Genomic DNA, 23,035 nt, shown 5'->3' with positions numbered 1-23,035 from the left:
AGGAAAACATCATACCTGAAGAATATATTGAGTGAGGTCAACTGCTTCTTTCTTCTCATGTACAAGTAGTGTTTCCTTGTCTTCTATAGTAATAATATTAATTTCTCCACGACGTACCTCCCTCATGCCCAGGGGGCGTTTTCGAACACAAACTCTGATTTTCTCCATCACAGTCCAAGGATTCTGTTTCTCTGAAGTGTTCTGTCTAATACATGTTTATAAATAGGCTTTTAATTTTTAATAATAGGACAAGACTACTTAGCAGGCCAAAGTATTGGTACATTTTGCTGTACGCTGGGCATAATGTATTTCTTAAGATTACAAAGTAAAGTGTCAGCACTGAGAAAGTCCTTCTCTCTCCATCCCTACCCTACTTCGCCCCTTCCCCTCCAAAAAAAAAACCGAACCACCGAAAAAAAAAACCTGACAAACAAAAATCCCCTGAGAGACCTTATACAGGATACTATTTTATACAATTGTTTTACATCAATTCTTATTTCTTTAGCTCTCCAACTGGCTGCTGAAAAATTATATTTTTTTAAGATAGGACCTCACTCTGTCACCCAGGCTGGAGTGCAGTGGCATAACCCCAGCTCATTGCAACCTCAACCTTCTGGGTTCAAGTGATTGTACTTCAGCCTCCCGAGCAGCTGGGACTATAGGCATACAACACCACAACTAGTTAATTTTTGTATTTTTTTTTTTTTTTGAGACGGAGTTTTTTTCGCTCTTGTTACCCAGGCTGGAGTGCAATGGCGCGATCTCGGCTCACCGCAACCTCCGCCTCCTGGGTTCAGGCAATTCTCCTGCCTCAGCCTCCTGAGTAGCTGGGATTACAGGCATGCGCCACCATGCCAAGCTAATTTTTTTTTTGTATTTTTAGTAGAGACGGGGTTTCACCATGTTGACCAGGATGGTCTCGATCTCTTGACCTTGTGATCCACCCGCCTCGGCCTCCCAAAGTGCTGGGATTACAGGCTTGAGCCACCGCGCCTGGCCCAATTTTTGTATTTTTTGTAGGGATAGTCTCACTATCTTCCTAGGCTGAACTCATGGCCTCAAGCAATTCCTCCTGCCTTGGCCTCTCAAAATGCTGGGATTACAGGCATGAGCCATCACGCCCAGGCTGGAAAATTTATTTTTTATGGGATCTGAATTGGCTTAAAAAAAAAAAACAAACAGCAAATAATTTTCTAATATAATGTTTTAAAACAAATTTATTTTTAACCAAAATTTAGGGACTTAGCATCATTTCTGCATGAAAATGCAAGTGGAATAAACAAAGAATAAATGACTGAATGAATGAAATGTACCATTTTGAGGTAGTATGGGAAAATCCTGACAATCATTAAAACTGGATGATGGGTTGGTCATCGTGGCTCATGCCTGTAATCCCAGAACTTTGGGAGGCTGAGGTAGGCAGATCACTTGAGGTCAGGAGTTTGAGACCAACCTGGCCAACACAGTGAAATCCCATCTCTACTAAAAATAAAAAACTTTGCCAGGAGTGCTCGCTTAAACCCAGGAGGTGGAGGTTACAGTGAGCTGAGATCATGCCACTGCATTCCAGCCTGGGCAACAGAGTGAGACTCTGTCTCAAAAAAGAAATGAAACTGGATGATGGACAAATAAGAATTCACAGTTCTATTTTCTCTTATTTTGCATATGTTTAATTTTTCACAAGAAAAGGGAATTTTTTGTTTTGAGACAGGGTCTTGCTCTGTCACCCAGGCTGGAGTGCAGTGGTATGAGCACAGCTTACTGCAGCCTGAACCTCCTGGGCTGAAGACATCCTCCCACTTCAGCCAATAGTAGCTGAACTACAGGTGCATGCCACCACACCTGGCTAATTTTTGTAGAGACAGTATCTCACCATGTTGCCCAGGCTGGCCTCAAACTCCTGGGCTCAAGCAATCTTGCCTGCCTTGGCCTTCCAATATGCCAGGATTATAGGCATGAGCCACTGTGCTCATCGAAAATGAAGAATTTTAATGCATATTTTTTTCTTTCAAGAGTCTCACTGTATCATTCAGGCTGGAGTGCAGTGGTGCAATCTTGGCTCACTGCAACCTCCACCTCCCAGGTTCAAGCGATTATCCTGCCTCAGCCTCTCGAATAGCTGGGATTACAGGTACCTGCCAGGATGCCCAGCTAATTTTTGTATTTTTAGCAGAGACAGGGTTTTTCCATGTTGGCCAGGTTGGTCTTAAACTCCTAAGGTGATCCACCCTCATTGGCCTCCCAAAGTGCTGGGATTAGAGGGGTGAGCCACTGTGCCCTGCTTAATGCATCATTTTAATAAGGGTTTTGTGTTAAAATCTTTAGTTGTTAGCACACTGGTTAGGTGGAAAAATAAAGAAAAGGCTAAAAAAATTTTTTAAAAATCTTTAGTTGTTGGATATAAATAACCTAATCACATAAAGCTAATCGAAGAGGACAGAAAATGTTTAGTACTTTTTAAAAGTGTCCAGGGCTCTACGATGACTCATATGAACAAAAGGCCCATCATTTTCAAGTTCAAGGGGCAAAAAGACACGCATGTTCTTCTAAAAAGCTCTAATTTGGGCAGGGTGGAGTAGCTCTCATCTGTGTCCTTTGGGGGGCTGAAGTGGGAGGATCACTTGAGGCCAGGACTTCAAGACCAGCCTGGGTAACACAGTGAGATCCCTAACTCTAGAAAAATTTGAAAAATTAGCTGGGGACAGTGATGTGTACCTGCAGTCCTAGCTACTTGCGTAGCTTGACCTCAGGAGTTTGAGGCTGCAGTGGGCTATGACTGCACCACTGGACTTCAGCCTGGGCAACAGAGCACTGGACTTCAGCCTGGGCAACAGAGCAAGACCCTGTCTCTACAAAACAAATAAACAAAAAGTAAAATAAATGAAATGGCAATGGTTAAACTAAAATATCCATTCTATCCTTGATGGTGTTAAACAATGTAAAATAGTATTTTTAAGTAATTCCAATTTAGATTTTTATGTGTCATTCAATAAAAAGATAATATTCAAGAAAATATTTACTCCTTCACCACTGATTTAACCAACAGAATAGCAACAATCTGACTTCATAGTCAAGGAACAATCTATTCCTCTTACAATTAAAAGAAGAAAACAGTATTATATGCTCTGTGTTCTCCTAGACCAAACAAAATGTTTTCCAAAACGTTGTAAAATTTATTTCAAATTACTAAATATATTTTTACCATAAAACTGAGTCTTCTATTTTTATGGAGTAAAAGAACTGATTATGAGATCTTCTGAAACCTTAGCCAATGTAAGACCAGACATAAATACTTTATCTTAACATATGAATAACAGTATTTTTAAAAAGAAAATATGGCTCAAGAATGAATTTTATTTTCCCATAACTCACGTATATAACGTTTAAAATAAAACAAGCAATTATTTTTACAAGAACATATTTCCTATGATACCACTGTTAGTACTAGGAATTACTTGTTATTTCACCTCTTAGGGACCTTATTTCAAATTCTAACTCAAAACACTCGTGAAAATAACTTATTGTCATCCTGACTCTCAAACTGTAATCTCTACCAACGATGTCTTACTGTTTGTAATCACCAAAATTATGTTTTTTCCAGGGCTGAAACTGTAGAAAGCACTAAAAATCAGGATCATATTTCAATGTGTGCAGATGAACTAACTGCTCCAAAGACCTACTTAATGAAACTACATGCCCTTGTTTTTAACAAAGCATCATTAAGTCTCCTGGTTGGTTGAAGTGAATTGGATAACCTTAAAAAAGTCCTGTGGATTGTGTAATTTTTTTCTCCATTGTAGAAGGGTTAACTATGCTACTTTCACAGATGTACTAGATGTATCACATTAAGCTATAATAAATAATAGAAACAGGTCTGCTACAGATCCTGGCAAGTAGCAGCTGTTTTGATGTACATGAACAATATCATCTTTCTCCCCTCTAGAAAGTCCCAATTTCTCTTTAATTTTCCCGCATCCAGGTATTCCTATTACTGATGCAAAAGCTGTTCATGATAATTTGTTATATTTATTTACTGTAAATAAGGAGTAGATACTCTCTGCTGGACATAAAGAAGAGGCCTGCCCTTGCTAGAGGCTGCTTTCCCTCAAAAGAAAGAAAAGATAACATTTATTACCTGATACAAGAATGAGGGATTCCATAGTTATACCCTGAAACATTAGAGATTCTTTGAATAATGGGAATATCACAATCCCCCAGTATTGGAGAAAAGCAATTTGGTGAAAACAGTGAAGTGCTGATTTCGGTTTGCACATAGGAATCAGCAGCTGTGGCATTCAGAATTCTTGTTTTTGTATGGTACTGGGAATCATCTGGTAGCATGTGTTCTAGTGCTTTTAGGTAAGTGGACTTCTGTTCATTTGCAGAGAAATCTGATAAAATGCACATTTTAAACCCATCATTGCTGGCACTTCTGTCTTTATTGTCAACAGGAAAATCAAAATTCAGCTGTCTGCGAGGGCCAGATCTTAATTTCTGTGACTTGATGCGCAGGCTGCTTGTCTGAAGATGATGCTCTGGGATACTGTCTGCTTTATCTTCTTCCTGCATAATCTTAATAATTTTGATAAGTTGGAAGAGACGTTTGCGGTCGTTCATGTCGTGGACTCCTAATTTGGAGTAGTCCTTCATTGTAATCTTGGCTAATTCATCTATTTTCTGAAGGCCAAGGGCAGTGAAATGAGAATAATACTGTGCAAGTTCAGCTTCACAAAGACATTCATATAACCAGGATGCCATTTTGGCGAACAGGTTTCTATAAACTCTGAGGAGAGAAAGAAAAGCCATTCACTTGAAATAGAGTATATATGATACAATTATGTCTTTTAAAAACTGAAAACCACTAAACAAACATGCAAAAAATATTTTGTCAAGTTCTCAATTTTCTGAAATTATTGATTAAATAGCATAGTGCATGAACAAAGATGCTTTGTATTGCATGTGAAGAATTTGTGGTAACATATAATTTGTTAATCTGCTTAGTAAAAAGAGATCTTCCATTATATATACACACAGATACACAAATAAACACATATATAACATATCACTTACTTATTTCTAGGGAGTTCCTTCCAACCTTGCAATATCTACTTTATACAAGCCACAACTACTGAAACCTTGTTCCCAACAACTGATCATAGCAGGACTAATTTTAGATGCTCAACTTAATGTCAAGGCATGCTGCACAACTGTTTCCCATGAATGAACAGGGGCTAAGAACTCTTTCAGAATGAAAAGCAGAATTAAATGGCATACCACAGAGGATTATACACTAATAGAACTCAAAGGAAGATAGCACTTGTATTTGCTGAGTACTGGCAAAAGTTAGCTAAATAGAAGTAAAGACATCATCAATTCAGCATCTACTAATTCAGGATTTCAGATCATTCCAAAAGGTGGTCATCAATCTCTACCTGTACAGAATATGAATCAAATAATTTACCCAGGAAATTAATACCATGGTCAAGATTTTAAATAGTTATAAAATGTTTTTAAAACTTTAACACTGAGATATTTAATTAAATACTAACAAATGACGTGGTAATAACACATAATCCTGGTCTATTATTAAAGTCAAGATCCTGAGTGCTCTATATCACTGTTAAGTTCATGAGAATATCCAAAAGTAAATAAACTACATTTTCTTTTTTAAAATGATTTTATAATCCAGAGTTTTCAAAAATTCAGTTAGGTAACTCATGGTAAAACTTTCCTGTTTTCATTTTAATTTATACTTTTTCTTTTTTTAAAGTTTTTATTACTTCCTGTTGATTTGCATATTTTATCTTCTTTCTAGCAGAAATAGAGAAAGAGTTGAGGGCAAGGTAATACAGATAATTAAAGAACCTTGAATAATTTGCTTTGGAGGAAATACTACTTAGGCTAAAAAGCTAAATGGGCTGAGTAACACATCCTAAACTAATCCTGGCCTTTTCTATTTGTGGCAGATTTGGGTTTTTTTGTGTGTTTTTGTTTTTTGAGATGGAGTCTTGCTCTGTTGCCCAGGCTGGTGTGCAGAGGCATGATCTCAGCTCACCTCCACTTCCTGGGTTCAAGCAATTCTCCTGCCTCAGCCTCCCAAGTAGCTGGGATTAGGGGCAAGCACCACCATGCCTGGCTAATTTTTGTATTTTTAGTAGTGATGGGGTTTTGCCATGTTGGCCAGGCTGGTCTTGAACTCCTGACCTCAGGTGCTCCACCAGCCTCAGCCTCTCAAAATGCTGGGATTACAGGCGTGAGCCACTATACCAGCTGGTAGATTTGCTTTTTGAAGGTAGCTTTGTTTTTTAAATCAAAAATTATTTGCAGGTTCTTCCATCAAGAAATGAAGTCTATGTCTTCCCTCATTTCATCTAGGCTAGCCTTGTGACTTGTTTTTACCAAATGCAATATGGTGGAAGTAATGCTATGCAACTTTCATGCCTAGGCCTCAAGGACCCAGCCAACAGCCATCACCAAAGCCAGACATGTGAGAAGCTATCTTAGACTATCCAGGCCCAGTGGCATCACATGCAGCCACATCAGTGACCTCAGGTCAGATCAGGAAAAGAACAACCCAAATATCTGGGCAAAGACCAGTCCAAAATCCGACTCACAGAACTGAGCAAATAAAATAATTGTTTTAAGCCACTAAGTTTTGAGGGTAATTTGTAACATAGCAGTAGATAACTGCAACATCCCTCTGTGTCTTTTTAAAAAATAATTTTTTAAAACAAATTAGTTTTTTAAAAACAATAAGTTTTTAAGAAATTTATTTAATTAATTTTTTGAGATAGGGTCTTCGGACTCAAACTTGTAGGCACAAGAGATCCTCTCATCTCAACCTCCCAAGTGGCTGGGACTATAGGTGTGAGCCACCATGTCCAGATTAAAATGATTTTTTATTAGACTTTATTTTCTAGAGTTTTAGGTTCATAGCAAAATTGAGTGGAAGGTATAAAAATTTCCCATATATCCCCTGCCTCTCACATGTATAACTTCCCCATGTTACCTGTTTTTTTGGTTTTTTTTTTTTGTTTTTTTTTTTTTGAGACGGAGTTTTTTTTGCTCTTGTTACCCAGGCTGGAGTGCAATGGCGCGATCTCGGCTCACCGCAACCTCTGCCTCCTGGGTTCAGGCAATTCTCCTGCCTCAGCCTCCTGAGTAGCTGGGATTACAGGCACACGTCACCATGCCCAGCTAATTTTTTGTATTTTTAGTAGAGACGGGGTTTCACCGTGTTGACCAGGATGGTCTTGATCTCTTGACCTCGTGATCCACCCGCCTCGGCCTCCCAAAGTGCTGGGATTACAGGCTTGAGCCACCGCACCCGGCTTGGGTTTTCTTTTTGAGGCAGGGTCTTGCTCTGTTGCCCAGGCTGAAGTGCAGTTATGTGATCATGGCTCACTGCAGCCTCGACCTCCTGGGCTCAAGTGATCCTCCCACCTCAGCTTCCCAACTAGGACTACAGGTACATATCACCACATATGGCTAATTTTTACATTTGTTTGTAGAGAAAGGGTCTCCCGCCAGGCGCAGTGGCTCATGCCTGTAATCCCAGCACTTTGGGAGGCCGAGGCAGGCGGATCACGAGGTCAAGAGATAGACACCATCCTGGCCAACATGGTGAAACCCAATCTCTACTAAAAATACAAAAATTAGCTGGGCATGGTGGCACGCGCCTGTAGTCCCAGCTACTTGGAAGGCTGAGGCAGGAGAATTGCTTGAATCCAGGAGGCAGAGGTTGCAGTGAGCCGAGGTCTTGCCATTGCATTCCAGCCTGGCTCCCAGCGACAGAGCGAGACTCTCCAAAAAAAAAAAAAAAAAAAAAAGAGAGAGAGAGAGAGAAACGGTCTCCCTATGTTGCTCAGGCTAGTCTCAAACTCCTGGGCTCAAATGATCCTCCTGCCTCAGACTCCCAAAGTGCTGGGATTACAGGTGTAAGCCACTGAACCCAGCCTAAATATGCTTCTGCATACCACACTCCATTCTACAATGTTGAGCCCCTCCTCCTCCTTCTGAGACAAATATTAGAATCACTCTAGACACCAGGGTTGTTGTTGTTGTTGTTGTTTATTGTTTGTTTGTTTGTTTTTCGAGACAGTCTTGCTCTGTTGCCCAGACTGCAGTACAGTGGCATAATCCCAGCTCACTGCAACCTCTGCACCCTGGGTTCAAGCGATTCTCATGGCTTAGGCTCCCAAATAGTTGGGATTACAGGTGTGCACCACCACGCCCCGCTATTTTTTTTTTTTTTTTTTTTTTTTTTAGTAGAGAGGCAGTTTCACCATGTTGGCCAGGCTAGTCTCGAACTCCTGACCTCAAGTGATCCACCTGCCTCAGACTCCCAAAGTGCTGGGATTACAGGCATGAGCCACCATGCCCAGCCTACTCTAGATACTTTAATAAAAAATATAGATACCTGGCTGGGCATGGTGTCTCATGCCTGTAAGCCTAGCACTTTGGGAGGCAGAGGCAGGCAGATCACAAGGTCAAGAGACTGAGACCATCCTGGCCAACATGGTGAAACCCTGTCTCTGGGCATGATGGCACATGCCTGTAGCCCCAGCTACTCAGGAGGCTGAGGCAGAAGAATCGCTTGAACCCAGGAGGCAGGGGTTTCAGTGAGCTGTGATCGCGCCACTGCACTCCAGCCTGGCAACAGAGCAAGACTCTGTCTCAAAAATAAATAAATAAATAAAATATCTATACACACACATATGCACAAACAAATCTATGTGTGTATATATATATGTATACATAGATCTATATATCTATCTAAATATATAGATCTATCTATGTATATAGATCTATATATCCATCTAATACACACACACACACACACACACACACACACACACACACACACACAGAGAGAGAGAGAGAGAGAGAGAGAGAGAGAGAGAGAGAGAGAGAGATATACCTGGGCCCATCCCAGATCTATAGAAAACCAAAAAGCAACAAGAAAAAACTCCCAGGTGGTTTTAGGAAAGACAGACATAAGAACTTTGAAAAAGTTCCCTAGGTGATTATGATTGTATGCCACTGATTTATAGCTATCAAAATCACAAATACAAATGCACTGATCCAGCAATTCCACCTCTAGGAACTTATCCTTATCCTCCAGATATTACATAGAAGTACGAAATGACTAAGTATAATGTTATTAATTACAGCACTGCCTGTTATAGCGAAGTCATGGAATAGGAACTGGTTAAATAAATTATGATAGTCCATTTAATGAATACTATGAGGCAATTACAAAGAGTAAGTAAGCTATGTTATTAAAAAAAGAAAGCTCTCCAATATATTGTGAATAAAGCAAGGTAAAGAACAGTTTGTAAAAGAGAGAGATAAATAATCTATAATAAATATATATGTGTGCTTATCAGACAAAAAATACCACTGACAGGATGCACAAGTAATAATAGTGGTCTTGCAGGGGTAAGGGGAGGTAGGTGATAGAGGATGATTATGGGAAGGAAACTACTGTATACTCAAAAATGCTGGTAGTTATTATTACCTTTCCTATTGTCATTTCTATTTCACTGGTGTCTCTATCACACAGGGCAAGACCTTAAACAATTTGTTTTTTAAAAGTTGAAACTATGTGACTGTATTATTTATTTTAAAAATATATTTCTAAATGAAAAAGTATATATATTTTTAATTTCACCTCTCTTTCTCCCTCCCAGCCTCCCTAAATTGACTTGATACAACTGTTTTTTAAGATTTCAGTGGCTTTCTAGCCTTTAAAAAATTGTATATAACACTGTACTCATAACTATATTGCAATCTATGCTTTAATTTAACATAAACCTTCTCATATGCTATTCATTACAGCCATAAAAATATCCATACTATCCATAAATATATGCTGACTAGATTAATTTCAGGGAAATGTGACTTCTCTCTAAACTCCTGTGGAGTTTTGGTGATACATCTGACAGGGCATTTATAACATACTCATTTTTTAAAAAATTTACTGCCAGTCTTGTTCCAGAGATAACGTAAGATGGCTCTGCCTTATACTACTGTGTGAATTATTAAAGACAAAAGCAATATGATCCCACTCAGCCAAGCATTGCGCTAGATAGGTGTGCAACAAATATTTTAAGTGACAGTATCTGCTTAGATTCTGTTCATTTTAAATATTTAGAAATGGGCAGGGCACAGTGGCTCACGCCTGTAATCCCAGCACTTTGGGAGGCTAAGGCCGTTGGATCACTTGAAGTCAGGAATTTGAGAACAGCCTGGCCAACATGGTGAAACCTTGTCTACTGAAAATGCAAAAATTAGCCAGGCATGGTGGCAAGCGCCTGTAATCCCAACTACTCAGGAGGCTGAGGCAGGAGAATCACTTGAACCCAGGAGGCAGAGGTTGCAGTGAGCTGAGATTGTGCCATTGCACTCCAACCTGGGTGACAGAGCAAGACTCCGCCTTAAAAAAAAATTTTTTTTAGAAATGTTCTATTATCGGCTGGGTGTGATGGGTCATGCCTGTAATCTCAGCACTTTGGGAGCCAAGGTGGGTGCATCACGAGGTCAGGAGATGAAGACCATTCTGGCCAACATAGTGAAACACCATCTCTACTAAAAATACAAAAATTAGCTGGGTGTGGCAGTGCGTGCCTGTAATCCCAGCTACTTGGGAGGCTGAGGCACATGAATCGCTTGAACCTGGGAGGTGGAGGGTGCAGTGAGCCAAGATCACACCACAGCACTCCAGTCTGGTGATAGAGCAAGACTCCATGCCCCCCCCCCAAAAAAAAAAAAAGAAAAAAAAAAAGTCCACTGTCTTACCCAAGGCAACCAAGTGATTAAAAGATTCCATAACACCTGCTTATGTGGCCGTAGAGCCATTTTCTCTGAGTTTCCTAACTCTTTACAAGTCCCATCATCCAAAGTAATGGAGACATCCTCAGGGTCCTTATGACTTTAAGAAACCGAATATCCACAATGTTGTTACCAACTTCACTATGAACACTTCATGTGGTTTAACGAAACATTTAATATAAAAGGCTAATTCCATTATGTCAGTGGATAGTGCACATTCATACTACTTTGATGATCTAATTAAACTAAAATTTATTGAGTTCTATTTTATGCCAAGCACTATATGTTAGATGCTTTATGTAAAAAAAAGTTATTTAATATGGTTAAATTAGAACTCCATTTTTAAAAACTCTGTTGAAGTAAACTCCTAAGGTAAAAATAGTGCTTACTGGCTGGGCGCGGTGACTCACGCCTGTAATCCCAGAACTTTGGGAGACTGAGGCAGGCAGATCACAAGGTCAGGAGTTCAAGACCAGTCTGGCCAGCATGGTGAAACCCTGTCTCTACTAAAAATACAAAAAATTAGCCAGGGATGGTGGCGCGTGCCTGTAATCCCAGCTACGTACTTGGGAGGTTGAGGCAGGAGAAGTATTTGACCCTGGGAGGCAGAGGTTGCAGTGAGCTGAGATCGCACCACTGCACTCCAGCATGGCAATAGAGTAAGACCCTGTCTCAAAAAAAAAAAAAAAGTGCTGCATAGGTGGGTGTTGAACAATGAGAACACATGGACACGGGGAGGGGAGCACTACACACTGGGGTCAGTTGGGAGGAAATAGGGGAGGGACGGTGGGGAGTTGGGGAGAGATAGCAAGGGGAGAGATGCCAGATGTAGGTGATGCGGAGGAAGGCAGCAAATCACACTGCCATGTGTGTACCTATGCAACAATCTTGCATGTTCTTCACATGTACCCCAAAACCTAAAATGCAATAAAATAAATAAATTGGAGAAAAAATAATGCTTCATTAGTTTATTTACTGGTTGTTGTTTTTAGATTTACAATCACAATGTAAGTTATAGTAGTACTTGTCATCCGGTTTAGCTCTCTGCTGTCTCAGTTACCCTTAATCAACCAGTCCAAAACCAGGAATATTAAGTGAAAAATTCCAGAAAGAAACAATTTGTAAGATTTTAAATTGTACACCATTCTGAGTAGCATGATTAAAATTTCTCACAATCTCTCACAAAACCCCTCCTGGAATGTGAATCATCCCATTGTCCAGCCTATTCACACTGTATAAACTACCCACTCACTAGTCACTTAGTAGCTATTTTAGTTACCAGATCAACTGTGGGGTATTGCAATGCTTGTGTTCACGTAACCCTTATTTTACTTAAACAATGGCCCCAGACCAAAAGAGTAGTAATGTTGGCAATTCAGGTATGCCAAAGAGAAGCTGTAGTACTTCCTTTAAGTGAAAGAGTGAAAGTTCTAGACTTAGTAAGGAAAAAAAATCTCTAACCTATAATAGGGGTTGTTACTATCCATGGTTTCAGGCATCCACCGGGAGTCTTGGAATGTATCTTCCCTGAATAAGGGGGGATACTACTATACCCTAAAATCTTAATGTTTTATTCAAATTGTATTACTGGATTTATTTTTCAGTAGTTAGGGGAGGATGGGAGCAAAGAATTGCTTTAAGAATTCTTTCTTCAACATGTAGAAGCCTGATTAGAAGATTAGGGAGGAGAACAAACAAATATAACAAGCAAGTTAACAGGATAGATACATGAATAATGCAGCCTGGGCAACATAGTGAGACCCCTCTCCTAAAAAAAAAAAAAAAAAGACATAAATAATGAACATATGGGTAACCCTCAACTATAAGCTGCAAAAGTTACACAGAAAAAGGCTATAACCAGCTGGACGCAGTGGCTCATGCCTGTAATCCCAGCACTTTGGGAGGCCGAAGCAAGTGGATCACCTGCGGTCAGGAGTTCAAGATCAGCCTGGCCAACATGGTGAAACTCTGTCTCTACTAAAAATACAAAAATTAGCTGGCTATGGTGGCAGGCATCTGTAATCCCAGCTACTTGGGATGCTAAGGCAGGAGGATTGCTTGAACCCAGGACACTAAGGGTTGCAGTGAGCGGTGATCCCACCACTACATTCCAGCCTGGGTAACAAAAATAAAAAAATAAAACTCGTTCTCAAAAAAAAAGAAAGAAAGAAAGAAAGAAAAAGGCTATAACCTACAAATAGCTACAGATCTCCCTTGAGAAGGAGGGGAGCAGGGCGGACCTAAACTAATTTTTCTCTTTCCACAAATTTAAGTATGTTTGAATTCAAGTTGCCAAAATGTTACTGAAATGAACTTTATTTTACCTGTACCCCAGGAGTTTTACTTTAGATCTCTTTAGACAGGCTTACCAGGATAATGACCCTTCTCCATGTGCTTAGTCATATCTGCATTGTTCAAACGTGTGCTTTTATTTTTATTCACTGTTTTCTTTGTAGCTACACATTTTATTGTAAGACCTGCCTCCATCCTTCTTAGAAATAGATTACCTATAATTATTGGCATGTCACTAAATTTAGAAGGTAACTAACACTAAAGCATTGGTGTAACATATCATAGACATCCAATAAACATAGGCCCTTAAAACTACCACTGCTACCAAACACATTTTTATTCTGTAGGGAGGGAGATGGAATTGAACAAGGAGCAAAATATCCACATGGTTTATTTTTTCTATTTTAAGATGTTAAATAAGATTTTTTTTCCCAAATATCTGTTAATACTACCAAAGCATTTGTGCAGCAGTAACTAGTACAGCAGATTTCTAGATTAGAAGGCAAAAAAGTCAAGGACTCAGTCAGGCTGTGCTAAAAACCAGATGTGATACATAGTCAAATTATTTAACAACTATGGGTCTCAGTTTCTTCAAGTTTAAAACTGAAATAACTTATACAGGCATTGATTGTAAAATTTGATATGTTAACATACTCTCCACAAGTGTGCTGATTAACCATTTGCAGCAGACAAGTTCTGTAAGGCACCCACTAAGTGTCTGTAACAAAACACACACAGTGATCTACCTACAGCATTAAAAACAAAAAACAAAACTATACATGTATACATACTTTTTTTTTTTTTTTTTTTTTTTTCAGAGAAAGGGTCTCACTCTGCCACCCAGGCTTGAGTATAGTGGCACAATCAATCATGGCTCACCATACTATCTCCTGGGCTCAAGCAATCCTCCTGTTTCAGTCTCCCAGGCAGCTGGGACTACAGGCCCATGCCACCAAACTTGGCTAATTTTTTTATTTTGTGTAGAGATGAGGTCTCCCTATGTTGCCCAGGCTGGTCTCGAACTCCTGGGCTCAAGTGATCCTCTTGCTTCAGCCACAAAGTGTTAGGATCACAGGCATAAGCCACCGTGCCTGGCCCACATTATATTTTTGTAAGATTTTTTTTAAAAGGAGTCCTACAGCTAGCCAGGTCAATAGAGATCATCTAATCTGTAGTTGATCTAGCCTATAATATTTGGTCCATGAAGGATTATCTTCATATTTTGTAGTCTGGCTTTGCAGAGTATTTAAAAATTTTTTTTTTAATTTGTTGTAATGTTTAAAAAATTAGGAGCAATTAAAAATACCCAGTTCCTGCTTTTCCTGGAAATTAAAAGATATAGTTACATCAGGCCTGCAATTAGATAAGGAAATAGTAGACCAAAATGTAGTGGCTGTCCCGTTTAGAAGGGCATATGCTCTTCTACTAATATACCCCATGGTTCTACCTGCTCCTAGTTTAATACCAACCAACTTTATTCATTTACATTAGGAAACCCAGTACCCACTGGTAGTCATTCCCCATTCCCCTCAACCCATTTAGCCTTAGACAAACACTAATACTGATCACTTTTTTTTTTTTTTTTTTTTTTTATGAGGTCTCACTATGTTGCCTAGGCTAGTCTCAAACTCCTGAGCTCAAGTGATCCTCCTGCCTTGGCCTCCCACAGTGCTAGGACTGGCATGAGCCACTGCACTCAGCCTAATAAGTATCACTTTTAAAGAAGTTACTAACAAAGTCACTGGGCCCACTGGATTATTAGAAACTGATACAAGGCCAGGTCAGGTGCTGTGCCTCATGCCTATAATCCCAGTGCTTTGGGAGGCCAAGGCAGTTGGATCCCTTGAGTCCAGGAGTTTGAGACCAGCTTGGGTGACATGGTAAAACAGTCTCTACAAAAAAATATGAAAATTAGCTGGGTGTGGTGATGTTTGCCCTTAGTCCCAGCTACTCGAGAAATTGATGCTGGCGGGCACTGCTTGAGCCCAGGAGGTAGAGGTTGCAGTGAGCCAAGATTGAGCCAGTGAACTCAAGCCTGGTCAATAGAGTGAGATTCTGTCCCCAAAAAGCAAATTAAAGAAACTGATACAAAACAAAATCAGCATTTTCAATCAATTTTTATTAAAACATTTCTGTACCCCGTATTAGGTATAAGGTCACTAAGAACACAGGAAATTCAATATTATCAGTGAAAGATTAAAGGGTAGGGAACTTATTATTTCAAACTCTAGGGATTCTTCTAACTACAGACACTGATCTCAACAGAAGACAGATGGTACCAGACAACTGCTTAAAACAACTGCAAAGGAATTAGAATATATGATACTTAATAGAATTCTTAAGGCAAGATGTGGATTTGGGGATATAAATCATGTAATTATATTCATTTTTTAAAAGTAGTTTTCAAGAAGTTGTTTGTTTTTAACTGAAAAAAAAAAAAAGTTTCAAGTTGGTTTATGGTTAAGTAGCTAATGCTTTGTAATTACTACATTTCCCCTCAAGAGCCTCACAATGAGTTAAGTTTTTACATTTGGTGGAAAGTATGAGTGATCACCTAAAAATAAACATAACAAAATTTTAGAACCTAGTTATCTTAAACTAGTGCAAGTATTACTTTCTCTAAATATAGAGGTTTAATTTTGAAAGAATTCTCAGCAACAGGTGGGAACCAATGTTGGGTTTAAATTCGGTGCTTTATTTTTAAAATCTTGGTCTGAACAAACTGCAGGAAGTTGTCATTTGCAGACTTTTGCCACACTGCAGTCATAAAATACTTTCAACAAAATATATTTCATGTGTTCAGTCAGAAAACCGTTACAACCAGTTTTCATAATACCAAGATGATAGAGATTCTTTGTTGCCACCACGGGACCAGGAATTATTTCCAAAGGAGTGACATTGATAAAGCAAAAAAGGATTAAAACAATAATTTCATTCACTGGAATCAAAATTATTAACATGTAACTAATTGTGCTACCTGAATAATCTTCCAAGATTTTTTGTGATAGATGGCAATTGGCATCATCTCCCTTTTTACAAATAAAGAAACTGAGGCACAGATAATTTATTCAAAACAATGATATAAATTTGTTTTAGAAAGTGATCGGATAGCCATATATTGGCTATGTAATTCTATACCACTAGTTTTAACCAATCAACTCTCACATAAGCAAGTGGCTAACTTAAAAGACTGTAATAGACACAGTACTGCCCCTCATTGCTAGTGAAATCTCAATTAGTCTCTTTGGTCTGGATGTTGTGCAATATTAAGTGGGTTACTTCCAGAATCCCAATGTAACTTTAGTTCACTTTGTAGTAAAACAGGTAATCTCACAGCTGTGTCTTCAGCAAAAACAGCAGGAATCACTATAAAAACATCTCCACATTTGAGCATCTGAACTTGTCAACAACAGAACTCATTATAACTCCTGACAAAAACTACCCCTCTACCTGTCTTCTTTGGAAGGGGGGTGAAAATACCACTCATGCAGTCACTCAGAGCTAAACTAGGAAGCAATCCTAGACGCCTTCTTCTCCCTTAATCCCAAACCTAATCAACAGAACCAGCCAATTTAATCTCCCAAATATTTGCCAAATTTCCCCTCTCCTATCCTCATTCCTACCACCACTGCTCTGGCAATTCTGCCTCAGTATCTCTCACCAACTCATTACATGTCTCATACCTGTTCTCCCGGTCTCCCGTTTAGCCCCCCATCAAACCATCTTCCAGACTGGAGAGCCAGATCACTCTTTTGAAAGAAGTTATAACAATGCTGCTCCCTTATTTAAAACCCTTCAAAAAAAAAAAAAAAAAGAAAGAAAGAAAGAAAAGAAAAAAAACCCTTCAATGGCATCTTATCACCTACACACAGTACAAAGTCCAAACTTCTTAGTATGCCCCAAAAAGCCTTCTATAATCTAGCCCCTTCTTCACTTTCCAGTTTAGTCCACTTTTTTGACCATTTTATTTCTCTGTGGATTCATTCACGTTGTGCTCTTAAACAGCCTCCTCCACTATCATCAAACTTCACTTTACCTGCCTATCTTCTACTGATTATAACAACAAATGAGGTCTTTTCTGGTCTACCCCAATGTGATCAGATGTCCCTTCCGTGTTTGTATACCTTTGGCATATCTCTAATATTATAGTTAATTATATTAATAATTACTACTACATAATTATTTGACTGTCTATTTCCCCTAATAGAATACAATCTCTTTGTGGTCAAGGAATGTGTCTTACCTAGGTGGAGTGGCTCACACCTGTAATCCCAGCACTTTGGGAGACTGAGGCAGAAAGATCACTTGAGCCCAGGAGTTCACGACCAGCCTGGACAACATATGGAGACCCTATCTCTATAAATAAGTAAATAAAAATTAATTGGGTGTGGTGGCACACACCTGTGGTCCCAGCTACTTGGGAAGCTGAGGTGGGAAGCTCACTTGAGCCCAGGAGGTTGAGTCTGCAGTGAGCCAAAATCACACCAGCACTCCAGCCTGGGTGACAGGGTGAGACTTCGTCTCAAAAACAACAAAGAAAAACAAAAAAAACTCAGCATTGTGTCTTATTAGTCTTTTTAAACGCAGGTTCTAAAACAGTGCTTGGGGCAGGGCACAGTGTCTCACACCTGTAATCCCAGAACTTTGGGAGGTTGAGGTGGGCAGATCACTTGAGGCCAAAAATTCAAGACCAGCGTGGTCAACATAGCGAAACCCCATCTCCACAAAAAATACAAAAATTAGCCAGGAATGCTGGTGCACACTTTGTAATCCCAGCTACTCAGGAGGCTGAGACATGAGAATTGCTGGAACCTGGGAGGTGGAGGTTGCAATGAGCCGAGATTTCGCCACTGCACTCCATCCTGGGCAACAGAGACAGATTCTCAAAAAAAATAAAAAAATAAATAAAACCATGATTGGAAATAATATTCAATAACTGTTTAATGAATAAATATTCCCATATTAAAACTCTATAAAAGCATTTGATATCACTGTGGTAATGGGTAGCAGAAACTATTTATCAGAGTAATTTGATTACTTAGGACAATTCTGGCAGAGTTGGTGATGCCCTGAGTCACTGCTCCTAGGCAACAAAAAGAAGCAAGTTTGTATTACTCAGATGAATCGATATGGACACAGATATGGTCACAGACTCACAGGAACCTTTATCCAGTCTTCAAGAATATTTTTTGAGAGACTTTTATGAGACAGGCCCTATTTTATGCACTGGGAATATAACTGAACAAAACAGACAAGGTTAGCCAGGCGCAGTGGCTCATGACTGTCATTCCAACACTTTAGGAGGCTGAGAGAGGACTGCTTAAGCCCAGGAGTTTGAGATGGCCTGGGCAACATAGTGAGACCTCATTTTTACAAATAAACAAAATTAGCTGGGCAAGCAATCCTCCCACCTCAGCCCCTCAAGAAGCCTGTGGTCCCAGCTAATTGAGGGGCTGAGGTGGGAGGACTGCTTGGGCCTGGGAGCCTGAGGCTGCAGTGAGCCATGATCACATCACTACGGTTCAGTCTAGACAACAGGGTGACACAGTAAGATCCTGTCTCAAAAAAAAAAAAAAAAAATCCAAAAAACAGATAAGGCCACTGCCCTCATGCACTATTATTTTAGTGGCAGGAGATAATAATCAAATAAGCAGGGTTGTTTTAGATGATGATAATTGCTATAGAAGAATGAAGCAGAGTGCAGGGCATACTTTACATTGGATGATCAGAGAAGGCTTCATTCACAAGGGAACATTTGAGGTGAAACCTGAAATAACATGGAGTTACTTACGTAAAAGTCAGGAGGAAGAGAGTTCCACATGAGCACATTAGCTCAAAGGTGGAAACAAGCATGGCATAATCAAGCCATCAAACATGGACAGGTTGGATGGCATAGCAGGTAAGAACAACAGTATGAGAAGAAGACAGAAAGGTAGGGACCAGATTATGTAGGATATACTGGGCCACATAAAAGTGTCTGAATTTTACTTTTTTTTTTTTTTTTTTGTCGGGGGGGTTTTCCCCTTTTGCCCAGGCTGGAGTGCAATGGCGTGATCTCGGCTCACCGCAACCTCCGCCTCCTGGGTTCAGGCAATTCTCCTGCCTCAGCCTCCTGAGTAGCTGGGATTACAGGCACGCACCACCATGCCCAGCTAATTTTTTGTATTTTTAGTAGAGACGGGGTTTCACCATGTTGACCAGGATGGTCTCAATCTCTTGACCTTGTGATCCACCCGCCTCGGCCTCCCAAAGTGCTGGGATTACAGGCTTGAGCCACAGCGCCCAGCCCTGAATTTTACTTTTAAGTGAAGTAGGAAGTCATTAGAGGATTTTAAGTGGGGAAAGTATATGATATGATACATGTCTTTAAAGTTCACTCTGTCAGTTCTGTGAGGAATGGATCATAGGAGGCAGGCAAAAGTGGAACGAGGGAGATCATTTAGGAAGCTACTGCATTGAACCGACTAAAAAAAAAATGCTGCTGACTTGGAAAAAATGTTTCCTTTCATGAGAGTTAATTGGAATAATGTAAATTCACTGCTAACTTCAGTGTCTGATAAACACTCAACAATATACTATTATTAGTTTATACCGATAGAAAGCTCTTCTTATTCAACACGATGTGAACATCAAAACCCTTAAGACAGTAGCTTGGGAAGTATACAATGACCACGCACTCAAAGTTTAAGAAGTAGAACTGTATTGTTTATTTAACAAAATTTGTTGAGGATCTATACTGTTCAAATTATAAACTGGTTTGCTGAGCCAGCATGGGGGAACTAGATTAATAGATCAATCATCATAGAACACTAGATCTGGTAGGGATCTAGAAGAGTTCAGCCCCTCACTTTACAAACAACAAAACAGCAGCCCAGAGAAGGACACTGTGGTTTCTCCTAAACTAAAAAGTGAGAAAATCATACCCTAGGTTGCCCCAAGGACACACTCCGAATAGCTAAAGATGTTCATTAACAATATAAAACCAACTGGGCACAGTGGCTCATGCCTGTAATCCTAGCACTGTCGGAGGCTGAGGCGGGTGGATCACGAAGTCAGGAGTTCAAGACCAACCTGACCAAGACAGTGAAACCCTGTCTCTACTAAAAATACAAAAATTAGCCGGGTGTGGTGGCAGGCGCCTGTAATCCCAGCTACCCTGGGGGCTGAAGCAGGAGAATCATTTGAACCTGGGAGGCAGAGGCTGCAGTGAGCCGATATCGCCCACTGCACTCCAGCCTGGGTGACAGAATAAGACTCTGTCTCGAAAAACAAACAAACAAAACACCATAAAACCAAAAGTTTTAAGTAAAATGCTCTCTCAGTAGTACATTAATGTGCTATAATAAGAAAAATGTAATATGTATATAAAGCCCTTGATACAGTGCTTCGTACGGGGTAAACGCTCAATAAATGGCAACTACTACTTTCAGCTGCTTTAAAAAAGTCTTTATGGTCACTGGAAGGCTGACAGCGTGTGGTCTACCTGACATCAACTACTTGACTTAATAGTAGAGCCACAGGAATTTTAATCTAATTCGATTCTTTGATTTTCCAGATGGAAAAAGTGAGGTTTGAAGGGGCTAAATTCAGGAGTTCAAGGCTGTGGTGAGCTATGCTCATACTACTGCACTACAGCCTGGGTGACAGAGCAAGACCTTGTCTATAAAAAATAAATAATAACAATAATAAAGGAACTAAATGACTTGCACAGCCACCCGCAGTGAATCAGAGACAGAGCCAAAGCCAAACCCTAAATCTCCAGTCGGGTTTCCACTACATGTCACAGATCTGCAGTTTAGCTATAAGGTAGTGTTTCAAACTTTTATAAAATGGTAGCAAGAACATAGCTGCTGTACTGAACTTTCTCACTCCTTTTATTGAAACTGCCAGTGAGCTATGAATTTGATATAAGAAAGAATCACACCAACAATCAGGCTCTGAATATATAATCCATGAGTTAACAACGAAACAGTTTTGGGAACGCAATTCTATCATGAACACCTGATGAATAGATGCGCACCTGAGCAGCTGTTATATGCACTTAAATAGGCTACAAAGCCTCTCTACTTGTAGAATATAAATACAAAGAAGATGCTTTAAAACATTTTCCAAAGCACATTTAAAATGTTATAGCTGCTGGTCACTAAGAAGCTAAAGTGAGATAAACTCTCTTGGCATACAGCAACAGAATGGTTTGTTTTAAGCAAAGACTAAAAGGAGTCTAATAAAATTAATGGGAGACCAAGGCTAAAAGCCACAAATGCAGGAAAAGTTGTAGCAACCAATCCAAAAAAGTTTAGTCTTTCACAAAGAGTGGAAAGGCCAACTGTGGACGGTGGACTTTTAGGTCCTTTTGCATATAAAATTAGGATGCCCTTCCCCTACCCTTGAAATTAAAAAATCGTCTCCGAAGGGAAGAGACAACAAGCCAGGGCATGAAGAGGAATCCAGTCTGTTTCTTGTAAATTAAATTCAACTCAACAAATACTTCCTGAAAACCTATTATGTGCAAGACATTGTGAACGATGCTTGCCTTACCTCAAAGCCTTCAAAATTGTATGAGATAAAGGAAGAGAATGGGCTTCCCGGAAGTACACAACCCAAGGCCGAATAGAAGCGCCCTTACAGAGGTGCCGGTCAGGGTTATGAGTTCAAAAGCAAGAGGACTCTGGGACTCAAGAATTTCGAGTCTTCCAAAGTGAGAGAAGTGGCGTTCAAGATGAATGCTTAAGAAAAGGCAGAGATATGGGGCTGAAAGGTAGGAAAGTAGGTGAACTTTCGTAAGAACGAAGAGAGGCCAACTCCCGGTTCCCTCACAACTGCGTTTCCTCCCGCGCTCAGCGGACTTCATGCACACCCACAGTCCGCGGGCCGGCGCCACGGCTCCCGACCAGGCCTGCCCCTCCTCTATTCTCTCCGCCCTTTCTCACCTCGGTCCAAACTCTTCGGTCGGTCGTCTGACAATGCCGTCGGTAGTGAGCGCTAAGGCCCGCAACCTAAGAGGTCTGTCAACCAGCGAGCCACCAGCGGCAGCTAGGCCGCATCTCCTTGGCAACGCCGCCAAGCACCAGTTCGAACGCCCGCGCTAGGGCCTGCGCGTCGGCAGTCCCGAACCGCCCACCAATGGGCATCCAAAGAATCGGTTGGCGTTCGTGGACTTTTCCTCTAAAAGACCAATCAGAGGACCTAAGAAACAGTAGGCGTAACTCTCAATTTCCGACCTTCGGCCAATCGTTCCACTCGAGTGAAGATCTCGCTACGTTCTCTGTGTGAAACGGCACCTTTAAGGCAGGCCGAAGATCCTTCTCCCAAATTCTATTGGTGGGCCCAAGCGTAACCGAGCTCTTCTGATTGGCCAGTATACTTCCAGTTTCCGTTCAAGGCCCGCCTCCAGCCTCCCTCTGCTTCGGGTGAGTAGCCTTAGGGCCCACTTGAATTTAGTTCTCAGTGGAGGAAATGAGCCTCGGAACGCTGAGAATCTTCCTCTGGCAAACCTCCTGTCGCTGCAGGGCCCGAGGTGGATGCGCCCTCCTCCAAGCCGGCAGTGAGGTGTGGGCAGGCCAGGTCCCATCCGCTCGCAGGACCTCAGTTTTCCTGACTGCACCAGGAGAAGGGAGGTTCCCTAACCGTGTGAGCCTTGCTTGCTCCAGTCCGAGTGGGGATGGGGTGGGTTGTCCGAATCCCAGAGGCGAGAGAGGTCCAAATTTAGGGCCCAGAGGCCTGGGCGCCGAATCTTCCCCTCCCTGGGCCTCAATTTCACTTTGTTGTTACCCATTAAACCCCGCTTGCTTTCCAAAAGAGATTTTATGTTTTCTAATTCCTTCAATTATTGAATGGATAATACCGTGCCAGTTATAGCAGAAGTAAAGAAAGTCTCACGAGAGCCCCACCTCCTTAAAAAAAAAAAAAA

At 40.6% G+C, this 23,035-nt stretch overlaps 2 protein-coding genes across 5 annotated transcripts in view; one reads left to right on the top strand and one right to left on the bottom strand.

Annotated features, from left to right (window-relative positions):
• The window catches only part of KIF24 (kinesin family member 24), a 70,220-nt gene extending 48,023 nt beyond the window's left edge, over positions 1-22,197 (bottom strand). The window contains exons 1-3 of one of the 3 annotated variants that reach the window (XM_032299928.1): positions 22,056-22,197; positions 4,136-4,783; positions 16-205 (exon numbers count right to left, since the gene is read on the bottom strand). In XM_032299928.1, the coding sequence (XP_032155819.1) occupies positions 16-205; positions 4,136-4,758 (813 nt within the window). In that variant the 5' untranslated portion in view covers positions 4,759-4,783; positions 22,056-22,197. Of the gene's footprint in view, positions 1-15; positions 206-4,135; positions 4,849-16,808; positions 17,442-22,055 lie in introns of those variants that run through there. The other 2 variants (XM_032299929.1, XM_032299927.1) reach the window with 2 other exon arrangements.
• Positions 22,198-22,232: 35 nt separating this feature from the next.
• Positions 22,233-23,035, top strand: part of NUDT2 (nudix hydrolase 2) — a 14,341-nt gene continuing 13,538 nt past the window's right edge. Inside the window, exon 1 of one of the 2 annotated variants that reach the window (XM_032299936.1) lies at positions 22,233-22,535. The gene's annotated coding sequence lies outside the window, so the exon portion shown is untranslated. The other variant, XM_032299937.1, reaches the window with a different exon arrangement.

The sequence above is a fragment of the Sapajus apella genome, unplaced genomic scaffold (genome assembly GCF_009761245.1).
Source record: "Sapajus apella isolate SASKATOON/1434 unplaced genomic scaffold, GSC_monkey_1.0 scaffold42, whole genome shotgun sequence".
NCBI classification, from domain to species: domain Eukaryota; kingdom Metazoa; phylum Chordata; class Mammalia; order Primates; family Cebidae; genus Sapajus; species Sapajus apella.
The sequence above is the reverse complement of the archived record's forward strand: the minus strand, read 5'-3'. Positions and strand labels throughout refer to the sequence as shown.